This window comes from Cotesia glomerata, linkage group LG5, assembly GCF_020080835.1.
Source record: "Cotesia glomerata isolate CgM1 linkage group LG5, MPM_Cglom_v2.3, whole genome shotgun sequence".
Taxonomy (NCBI): domain Eukaryota; kingdom Metazoa; phylum Arthropoda; class Insecta; order Hymenoptera; family Braconidae; genus Cotesia; species Cotesia glomerata.
In genome coordinates, this window is record NC_058162.1 from 6,820,556 (window position 1) to 6,832,892 (window position 12,337).

The 12,337-nt window shown below is 26.3% G+C and overlaps 1 protein-coding gene across 5 annotated transcripts in view; it reads left to right on the forward strand.

Moving 5' to 3' along the window:
* LOC123266211 (ras-related protein Rab-37) overlaps positions 1-9,858 on the forward strand; it is a 134,783-nt gene extending 124,925 nt beyond the window's left edge. For 2 of the 5 annotated variants that reach the window (XM_044730305.1, XM_044730304.1), the window contains exons 4-8: positions 7,117-7,225; positions 8,432-8,542; positions 8,792-8,933; positions 9,573-9,711; positions 9,744-9,858. In XM_044730305.1, coding sequence (XP_044586240.1) covers positions 7,117-7,225; positions 8,432-8,542; positions 8,792-8,933; positions 9,573-9,696 — 486 coding nt within the window. In that variant the 3' untranslated portion in view covers positions 9,697-9,711; positions 9,744-9,858. Of the gene's footprint in view, positions 1-4,433; positions 4,795-6,821; positions 6,933-7,116; positions 7,226-8,431; positions 8,543-8,791; positions 8,934-9,572; positions 9,712-9,743 lie in introns of those variants that run through there. The other 3 variants (XM_044730300.1, XM_044730301.1, XM_044730303.1) reach the window with 3 other exon arrangements.
* Positions 9,859-12,337: the final 2,479 nt, after the last annotated feature.

Here is a 12,337-nt window from a genome sequence, read left to right on the forward strand (position 1 = left end):
TTTTGAGAAAACTATTTATCATTGATAAACTAGTAAAGTAAACAAATAAAGTCATACGAGGAAGTAAATGAGCGATAGCCTGTAAGATAAGCGACACTAGCGAATAAAAAAGACAGCAGTAGCATAAACTATAGGTTGGGAAAGAACTACCTTAATTCAACACAATACATAAAGTTACACAGCTCTATATTAAGATTAACACATTAAATTCTGTGTTAAAGTAACATTTGAATAATTTTATTCCCTAAAAAAAAAAAAAAAAAAAAAAAAAAAAAAACAATTTTTTTTAAACTTCTAACTCTGTTTAGTTACTGATTCTAAAACGTTTGATATAGAACAAAAGTAATACTTAACAAACACTTGTTATATTTTAATTTCAAAGATACAAATTCATAATATGAAAAATACTGAATATTTAAAAATTAATGTAAACTCACTCATTTTTATAAAAATTTATATTTGCACTTAAATAAATGACGAAATTCAAAAATCATGACGAGTCTTAATTCAATTAAGGCAATTCTAATTAAAGATATTAAAATTATTCGAAACATTAAATTAGGAATAATTGTGAATAATTAAAGTTATAACAAATAAGCGTCGTTTAATATAGACAAAAAAATTGAGAAATCTCTCAAATTAAAAATCTTTCAACAATGATTACACAGTAAAAAATTTTTCGTCATTGTGTAAAGTGTAAAAATGTTAGTGTAGAATTTAACATTTTATTGTGTAGAATTTAACATTTTAGTATGTTGTTTCAACACAAATTGTGTAAAAAAAGTCATCGACACAAATTTTTGTGTTAAACTTGAAGAAAAATTTTTTACTGTGTCGTTAAAAAAACAATATCTTGATACTCATAGACATATAAAAAATACATCCAAGTATGGCTGTATAATATGCACACATGTGTTACATTGTATGAATATAGGATTCATGTGTAATTTTTCGTACCGTATCATGTATAATATCAGATATGTACAACACGTAATATATTACACATATTAAAAATATCATTAAAAGCTATCTTCAAATTAATTGTATGTTACATTCAATCATCATACACTTATAATATCCACCTATAACATATAATAAATAACACACATGTAATTTAATACATGCAAGTAAGTTGAGTGTCGGATGGCGAAACAATCTTGTTTCAGACGGACTCGATATTTAGTCCATATACGTCGCACTTCTGTACATATTTCAAGGCAGTTTCGGGCAACCGTGTGTGTACTCAACACCACTCTATACATGTATCCTTTCATTGTCGTTGCATCTCATCGTCCGTCAGAATAAGTACTTATGGAGACGAGAGACGAGTCCCCGTCCAGGCTGGTTGTATATACATATATATACACTTGTACGTATACATATAGCTTTGCCATTCATGGTATTGTTAATGACCTAACTTTGATGCGTGTATAACAACCAATAGCGGGCTTTGAAAGGGCGTGATTAATTTTCATAATGGCGGACACACGTTTGTAATTAGTGGTTAATTTACTTATCCGATTAATTCCGGTCTCGGGCTTCGAAAGTCGCAACTCCTTTATCCTTGAAGGGACTTTTGTACAAAATACAGAACTAAAAGTCAATTTAAAGTTTCTTCATCTTTGTTTCGCAATTGCAATTGAAAATAAACTTTCGATTTAAAATAACATACAATTGATTTATATACTTTTATACGAATTTAAAATATCACCTATAATAATAACAAAGTTTACATCAAATAAAACTAACAATATCAACAAAACAATTTGATTAACCAAGATTATTCCATATGGAAATATATATAAGCGAAATATCTATGTGGCATTTATAGTAAATAATATACTTGCAAAATAAATATATGCCCCAATATATTTTCCGATAAAAGTAAAAATATCGACGGTTTAATTAGCAATTGGTCTAACTCCTTATTTTTTAGAGAATGATTTTTTAACATTTTGATGTAGCAATAGTCTAATCCCCTATGAAAAAAAAATATAAAAAAAAATATATGTCGAAATACATAAAAAATATATTTAAAATCTATAAAAAATATATAAATATATATAAATTATGTGTAGTGAATATATTTTTATTAACTAACTTTTGGCCGATTTTCATATATATTTTATATATTTCAAATATATTTTAGATATATTCAAAATATATTTTTTTATATTATTAGCTATGTATTTTTTATGTATTTTAAGATATATCTCGAATATATCTAAAACATTTAAAATATATAAAATATATATGAAAATCGGCCAAAAGTTAGTTATTAAAAATATATTTACCTTACATATTTTTTATAGATTTTTAATATATTTAAAATATATTTTTTATATATTTCGACATATATTTTTTTTTTTCATGGGGGATTATAAATTATTTGAATGATCCAAACTAAAATATTACACCTCTATCAGATATTAAATGGTTTTTTAAAGTGATAATAAATTTTAAACTAATTATTTTTTCGTACAAATGGAAAATTCTTTAAAATGAATCGTTAGACAATTTGCTAATTAGATCGTCGATTTATCTTTGAATAGATTCTAACATATATGTGCGCGTATGCAATACAAATGCTTATATAGATATAAACTTATATACCAGCATATATTTCGAAACAATAAATATTTTGTGTAAAAAAAATTTATTTCAGCATATATATTTTCATATATAAATTTTTTTCTATGTGGTAAAAAAAATTCAGGGGCAAAATATCAAAATGATCGATGAAAACTGTTTTATTTAATTAACATAAATAAAAATTCCATCGATCTTATAAAATTACTGAAAAGAAGTACAAAAAATCAATAGCCTAAAATATATAAAAAAGTGAAAAAAAAAAAACTTAAAAGAATTCCCTTTGCAAGAACAAGAGACAAGAAAACAAAAAAGGTGAGAGTGGTATACTCCGATCGGTATATTTTTCAGCGTGTGACGTAACAGCACGTTCTTACAGGCATGAATCACGTGATAAGATGGTGTCAGTGCCCGAGTACAAAGCCCTCGACATAAAAAGTCCTGTACGAAAACGTTGGGTCAGGGCGCCACTAGTCGGGTCGCTTCTTCGTCAATTCTCTTTTTTGGTTATATCATTATATTGTACCACTACTATAGTATCTTATATACCTTACAGTTTACACTCTACAGTCTAGTACTATAATACTTGCTACAGTAGCATCCACTCAACACTGATCTTTAAAAAATCTTCCAACAACCTCTTTCAGCCTTTCTCCGTGAGTTTGTCACGTGGGTGGACCCAAAATCGCCGGGTTAGTCCCGCCTTGAATCCCTAAAATTAACCTATCCTGCTTGTTATCACGTTGACTTCCGCTTTTTTTGTCATTTTTCTTCCATAAATTTTAAAATTAAATATATGATCTGAGGGTGGCGCAAAAAAAAGGAATATTTTTATTTTCTGACTTTCCTATGAAAGTAGGGCAGTTTATCGTGGTTTAAAAGCCAACAAAAATCAACGCGTTAAAAATTTTTTTTTGTGTCGTTCAAAGTTTTAAAAACTTTCAAAGTAGAGAACTCAAAATTCTTTTGAGCGACTTTTAAATATCAATACTAACAAATTTTTTAATTTTTTTTCTACCAGGACACCCCTAATTAATTCAAGAGCTTTTGTGCTTGATTTAAAATTACTTTTTAGATTAGTAAAATTTTTTCTTGAACCGTTAATTGTTTTTTGTGTCGTTTATCATGATGCTTTAGGGGTCATCTACAAAAATAAGCTCGATAAAAAAATTTTTACCGGTCGCTCGAAATTTTAAAAACTTTCTTCAGATATGCCGAATAAATAGTTGTTAATTTAAATATAGTTATAATAATTGTTTTGTCTGACTTTAATGAATATCAAAGTCGCTTATATTTTTTTTTTGATTAAAATAAATTTTACTTGACTTTAAAAAAGTACAAGATGATTTTTTTGGCTTAAAATTATTTATTGAATGAAATTAGTTATTTTACAGTGTAATTTTAATAGGAGACTAAAAAAACAAGAATAATTATTTTTTTTGCTCTACTCTGCTCTAACATTTCACTTCAGACATAAAATGATAATTCTAATTATTGCATTCGTTAGTCAGTTAAATTAAAATTGATTTATTTAACTAATTAGTTGCATCACAAAATATTCCATCAGTTTTCCAAACGAGCGTCTTAAAACAAGTCAAGTTACTAATCACTTCCGTTAATAAATTAATTCTCCAGCGTTTAGCCGATTTCCCCGACTTTCGAATCATTAATATGTTTGCAGCATTCCCCCAGTAATTGTCTCATTATTAACAAAATCACAAATTTATTTGTAAATAGAAGACTTTATTTTTTTGATGCTCCCAAATATTATAAATTAAAACTCACCGTTTGAAAAAAAAAAAATTTTTTTTTTATCCTTAAATGTAATAAGATTGACATGGTTTGAACTGTAAGTAGCTTGGAGTTGATTGACCCCGAGCAAAAGCGGTAAAGAAGCACAACGACAACGGCGGCGACGAGGAGTGGCCAAGAAGAAGAAGAGCAAATTGGTGCTCCTGGTAGCAGGGACTCATGAGTCGAATGGAGGACTCGAGTCGCGGCTCACGGTCCCGCGGCTTAACAGGAGCTTCTTCTGATTGGTCGTCTACAGAGACCCAGTCGGCCTCACAGGGCCCAGGAACCCCCACCGCTATCGCTCCGGGAGTGGGGGCTCGCGGGTCAGTGCATAGACAGGCATCTACCGTCGACGATGGGCCCAATTCGTCACAGGCCCAACCCGAGACAACGCATGAGCTTCACTTCAAGGTCTCTCTTCACTCCTGATATTCCTTTCTAATTTTGCGAGACGTTTTATTTATCGTTACTTTTTAAAGAATAAAGGTTTTAAGTCAACTATATTATGCTGAGACTTTAAATATACTTTTAAGAAGAATTTATGATTTATTGTGATCGATCTGTTAGGATATGTCTTTTTCCTTTTGATTATTTTTTACGTTTAATAAGGATGGATTAGTAAAAGTTTATTGGAGACATTTATAAGTGGGAATAACTTATCCGCTCTACGATGATCCTTTCTCAGAAAAGGCTTTAAGAGTTACCGCGAGATTTATAAGTCTTTTGCATCGCCTATCTTTCTTAACTCAATCGCGATATTATGTCAGAGTTTTAACTCATTTATATAACTCAAGGAATTATTTTTTTTATCTCTATCACTGCGTTGAATTATGTTTTTATATTTATTTATTTGATATAAAAAAAAAATTAGTTGATTCAAGAAAATTTTACTCTTGCTTCGAGATATTCAGTTTAGATTGACATTTGTGATGAAAATAAAATTATTTATTGATTTAGATGTCAAGAATTATTTGGAGATATGTTATTAAAATATTGGAAAAAAAATGATCATTTTTACTATGAACAAAAATAAAATAAAACATTTTAGAGGAAGATTATGATAACTGCGGCGCCAATAGGCCAATATAGGCATCGTGTTGCGCCCTTTTAACATGGTTTGAATGTGTTTTTATACATTTTTTAAACTAAGCGAGATATCGAAAAATTTTTTTTTTTTTTTTTCGTTTTCTTTCGTCAAGATCTATAAGATTCCGCTTTCAAATCGTGGTGTCGTAGTTATCGTAATCTTCCCTATTTTAAGTGTAGTGGGGTAGTAAAACTTTTGAGTTTAACATTGAATTCCAAAAAAAAATTCAAGCAAAATATTACGATGGTCTAATTAGCAATTGGTCTAACTCCTTATTTTTTAGAGGATGATTTTTTAACTTTTTAATGTAGCAATAGTCCAATTTTTAATTATTTGAATGATCCAAACCAACATATTATACCTCTATTAGATATTAAATTATTTTTTAAAGTGATAATAAATCTTGAACTAATTGTTTTTTTGTACAAATGGAAGATTCTCTAAAGTGGAGTTAAACAATTTGCTAATTAGAACGTCGATTAGCTTTTAAATTTGAAACTTTTTTTGAGATACAGTGGATTCTCGGTAACTCGAACCTTGTTAAGTCGAAATCCTCAGTAACTCGAAAAAAATTTGTATTCTCTTCTGCTGAACTCTTAAATACGCGATAACTCGAATTATTTAGACTCTGTAACTCGAACTTAGTATCGTTTCCCTTCCAGTATCGATAAAGGATATTTATACTCTATAATTCAAATTTTACAAGTGAAACTATAAGTCGAAGTTAGTAAAATATAAAGACGTTCTTCTCCGAATTGTCCAAGCTTATAGCAATCAAATCTGAATTCCTGTAAGAATTTTCAATGCTTCTTATATTCTTGTTTGTAATGTATATTTTCTCTCTAAGCTATTTTCTTGCAAATCAAGTGTTTTTTTAATTTTTTTGATCTACTTGCAAATTTTGAACATCTTGTTAAGTCGAAAGCTCGTTAATTCGAAGTTTTTATCACTTCCCTTGAAGTTCGAGTTATCAAGAGTCCACTGTATTTAGTTTGAATTGATTCAAGAAATTTACGAGCCGAATCAAGAAGAGAAAATATAGTTGCACGGAAAAAAAATACAAAAATTACATTTTTTTACGGTTTGTTAAAATTATAATCTAAAACTAACTTTTTTTTTTTTTTTTATGAAGCTCCATGGTACAATGTTAATGTAATTTTTGCATTTTTTTTATGGGATAAAAAAAAAGTTCCATATTCAATAATTTTACCAAACAATAAATTAATTATTTTTTTAAATCCAACTATTCTTTTTTACTCGTGGACGTGAAATTAAGTAATAGCGAAAATTATTGATCCATACCTCATATTCTTTAATGTAATAAACATTAATTTAATTATAATTACAATAGATAATGCTATTGGGCGATAGCGGAGTCGGTAAAACATGCCTACTTACACAATTTCGAGACGGTCGTTTTCTATCTGGAAATCACATTAGTACCGTTGGAATTGATTTCAGGGTAAGATCTATATTTTACGAAATTTAAATGCATTGCTCACTAATTTATGTCAGGTACATATTATGTGTACATACTAAATTTTGATTAATTGTAAAATATTACAGCGCATAATATGATGATTTATAGTTGTAATTAATAAATATTAATGTGCGCGATGTATTGACTTATGAAAACATAATTACAGAATAAAGTGGTTAACGTGGGTGATACGAGAATAAAACTACAGATATGGGACACTGCAGGCCAGGAAAGATTCCGAAGCGTCACCCACGCGTATTATCGAGACGCCCATGGTAAGATACTTTTTTTTATCATTTATTTGTTTATTTATATACATTTGCATGGATCATAGAAAACAATGCAATGTATATTGTACTGAATTTTGAGTTGAATTTTAAAATTCTACACTGAAAAAAAAATTAACTTGATTCAAGAGAAAAATTCTTGAATCAAGTAAAATTTGCTTAAATCAAGAATATCAAGTTCTTCAAAATTATATACTTGATTCAAGAACACTTTTTTTCCTGTGTACTTAAAAATTAAACCTGTAGTGTAAATATTTATAATAAATCAGGATCTGAATTTTAAAAGGGCAAAAAATGCAATCACATAGATAAAATATTATGATTTGAGCAAAATAGTTTTAAATTTCAAATATAATATTTTTTTATGTCAAGTTTGTTTAATTTTGAATATATCTTTCGAGATTTAGACCCTAATAAGTTCTAAAAAATTTTTGAATTGATAAAACAATAAATTAGATTCAAGAAAAAAAATTACGAATCAAGAACCGTATTTTAAAGAGTTTCCTTATCTTCAATGGTCAAAAATTATTGATTCAAGTAAAATTTACTACAAGAATTATTTTTCTTGAATCATTAATTTTTTTCAGTGTGCAGTAGATATTCTTTTAAATATTTAAAGGTAATTATTAACTAAATTTTAGAGAGCTTTCAGAAATTTTTTGGTAGCATATAAAATACTTTTTTAGTAATTTCAAACATTTTTTTTAATAATTATATCCATCGATAAAAAATTAATTTATTTTAAAAGCGAAAATTTTGAATCAAGAAAATAATTTTTAAGAATTTGATCATTTAGAATCAAGCAGAAAAATTCTTGAAGAAAAAAAATTTTCTTGGTTTGAATACATTTCTTAATTCAAAATTTTTTTTTAATTCAAGATCAAATTCCTTATAATGATTTTTTTAGTTCAAAAACTTTTTACTTGAGTCAATTTTTTTTATCTATGTATAAAAGAAATTCTTTAGGAGTTTCAAAGTTTCAAGGAATTTTTTGGTTGTAAAATACTTTCTTTGCCCAGAATTTTATATCCGAGATTTATTAATTCATAAAAATTTTGATAATTCCTTGAAAGATATACTCTTGATATTCAGTCTTATAAATAGTAACGCAAAAGAAAATTAATAAATACAAATTTGAACAATCAATAAATATGACGATAAATTATTGATGATTGATGATTGATGATTTTCCAGCATTACTTTTGCTCTATGACGTGACGAACAAGACCAGCTACGATAACATCAGAGCCTGGCTTGGCGAGATCCGGGAGTACGCTCAGAATGACGTTGTCATAATGCTCCTCGGTTAGTGCGTTGGCTTAAATTATAGTAATATCATAACTAAGTAGTATAAAGTTCATAAGTACGGTCCATGTACTTGGTAATGTTATCCCCGAGAACTTTAATTTAATTACACATGTTAAAGTTTAAATTTCATTCCAACTAGAGTTAAGTATTCAATTGCATGGTCAAACAGCTATTCCCGTTATGTTACTTAAACTTTATTTAAAAGCATAATTTTGTGAGCAAGTTATTTATTTTAAAAATATTTAGGTAATAAGTCAGATTGCGGTAATGAACGTGTAATCAAGATTGAGGATGGCAAGCGGCTAGCGGACGAGTATCAAGTTCCATTCATGGAAACTTCTGCCAAGACTGGCCTCAATGTCGAGTTGGCTTTTCTTGCTATTGCTAAGTAATTTCATTATTATTATTATTATTTATTTATTTATTTATTTATTAATTACTCAATCTAAAGGAGATAAAGCTTAGAATAAATTTTTTTATTTGTGTAATTGATCAAACAAATGAAATTCACATTTCAGTTCATTTTTCTTTTAATTTTTTTTTAAATAATAAATTAAAAAATTTTTTGATTAATTAAGTTGAAAATTCAATTTTTGGATGTAATAAGTCTAAATATTGATTCTAAATAATTATTTAATACTGTCAACAATTTAACTATCAAGTTTATTTTGTTGTAAAATAAAAATTTTGTAAAAAATCAAGAAAAAATTTATTGGTTAAAAAAAATTCTGAATATTTTAAATTAATTTTTCATTAGAAAAAGAAATTAAAAAAATCTAAAATGTTTTTTAATTAAAATAAAAAAAAAAATTTTTTTTTGAACCACAAAAAAATTTTTCATCAATATTTAATAATTTAAAAATTTTTTTTCTGATTTCCGCCTATGAGATGTTTTGTAAATTTTGTGACACTTATCAATATCAACCGATCAACTGCCAGATAATTTATCACAATTCTCTATTATTGACAACAAAAGTAACTCAAACACAGCAAAAATATACAACAAAACATTTATCTAATGTTCTAGGCAATTAAAAGCCCGCAAAAGTGGTAATCCAGACGACAGTAAATTCAATGTACGTGATTATGTACGACAGGAATCGCAACAAAAAAGAAGTACCTGCTTCAGTTCAAATTGCCAGACGACCTGAATTATTTCATTCTCTATATATATATATATATATATATATATATATATATATATATATATATGAACACATATGTAATAAAGAATGGTGCTTACATCCGCGCGAACAATAGCATTGCAATTCTGCGCTTCAATACCCGACATCCAATTTTAAACTGTTGAACATTTATCAAAAGAAAAAAAAATTATTAGTTATAAATATATAAGGAACCGAGGAATCACGTATTAGTATTCATTGGCTTGTAATGAATATAACACTCCAAGACTTTAATTGTATATGTATATACACATAAATTTACAAGGTGCAGGATGCCTATATATGAATATATATACAAATATATATTAAATTATATTATATACTCAACATTATTCAAATTATACGGAGGCTAAATCTGGGACAGGTTCTTGGATTTATATATATATATGTAATAATTAAAATTAATAATATAATTATTATTAACTATAAAAATAGAAATATATAAATCATAATAAGTAAATTTTAGTTTTAGTTAATATCAAATTATGAAAATATATATCTCATGAGCTTTTTAGTTTTCATTTCACATTTTTTTCTTTGAACAAGAGATGCGTACAAGGTTCTCATTATAATTTATAATAAAATTTATATAATTGTTTTAAATGATCACAATTGTCACAGTCATGAGATATTAGATATGTTAAAAATATAATAATTATAATAATAATAATTATTATTATTATTATTATAGATGATAAAGTAATACAATACGTAGCGTACAAAAGAAACGACAAACAAAGCACACATATTTAATTTAATAATATATATTTATATTTGACATAATAAATGGACGTTTTATTATGTTGTTAACAAATTTATATTTTATCACTCTGTTATTCAACTATTTTGTTGAATTCGAGGAATTATATCAAACATATTCCGATAAATGGAGATAATTTTTATTAAAAATTAATTAAATTACTGATTTATAATTAGATTAATGGGATTCTAATGATTTGCTGTACTTTAATTGAAGTTAATTTCACGTGAATTAATAATTAGTAAAATATACTTTATTACTTCAATAATTTGTGATTTAAAATTTTGTGAAAAATTGTCTTAATTTTTCAATTTAAAATTGTTAGTTACTAATTATAAATTTATTCACTTAAGTTTAAGTATAATGAAGTAACTTTGTTTATTTTTCCACAAATTGTAATTAATTATAACTTATAATAATTTTATCTTGTTACCACTAATAAAAGCAACAAAAGTTTTAAACAGAATTATATAACTTTAGAAAAAAGAATATATGTATGTTGTAGTTTTATCTCAAAATGAATATTAAAAAATAAAAAATGAGCTTTAAATATAATAAAATATAAATAAGATTATTGTTTAATTCAATTTTTTTATCAAATCAAATAATTTTGTAATTTAATTTACCGAAATGTTTATATTGAAAATATCAATAAAGAAATTTGTTTCAATTAATTTTTTTCGTACAATTTATTGTTTTTTAAAATAATTATTTTAAATTATATTTTTTATGTTGTACCTTATAATATTATTTGTTGTTTAATCATTATGATGTATCAAAGTTCTAATAAGCAAATTGTTTTTTGATTTCAGCAGATCTTTCATTTCTGCGAGAAAAAGGAAATTATGTACAATATTTTTTTTCTAGATTTTTCGAATAATATTTTTTTGGATTACTATCTAAAAAATTTCAAAGAATAACTTCCTAAAAAATATAGTCAGATAATTTGCTAATTAGATGATTAGAACTTTGATAAATAAATCATCATTTATAAAATAAATTTTAATACTTTTGATAGTTAATTTTAAAACAAAAGTCTTAAATAAAAAAAAAAAAAAAAAACAATATATTTCTGAGAATTCCATCCCCTGATTAAGAAATCTAATTTGAAATGATTTAAAAGCATCGGATTTTAATACTATATAGATATACAATTAACAAGACGGTAATCATTTCGAATTATCTTTCTGAATCAGGGTCTTCTTAAATCGAGAAGAACAATTATTGCATCAAGAGGAATTTACTTACACTAAGAAAAATTACTGAATTAAAAAAATTTTTTTCTTGATTCAAGACGGCGAAACTCAAAAAAAATGATTCTTATTGTAATAAAAATCATAGAAATAATTAATACAAGAAGTCATAATTAATGCTCTGACAAAAAATTTAACTTGATAAGTACTCAGAAGAAAAAAACTTTTTTGTCTTTTCAATCAAGCAGAAAAGTTTTTGGACTAAGTAAAGTTTACTTTAACAAAAAAAAAAAATTAAAAATGAAAAAATTTTCCATGATTCTCTTAATCCAAGATGTTTTTTCATTAATCAAGTCCATTTTTCTTTTATTATACAAAAGAATTATTCAAAAATTCTGTTGTTATAGTAACTAATTAGTTTTCAGTTAAAAAATTCTAATTTAATCTGATCTTTAAAATTTTTTTTTTGCCCTCCGGGCGGAAAGTGGCAACTTTCGTCCCGCTGCGCTAAACTAAGTTGCCGCTTTCCGCCTTCGTTGGACAAAAAAATAGTATACACTCCTCGGGAAGTAAATAAGAAAGCCTCAGATCACATGTTTGTTGACCTCGGCTTCGCCTCGGCCAACAATTACATGTGATCTGAGACATTTCTTAC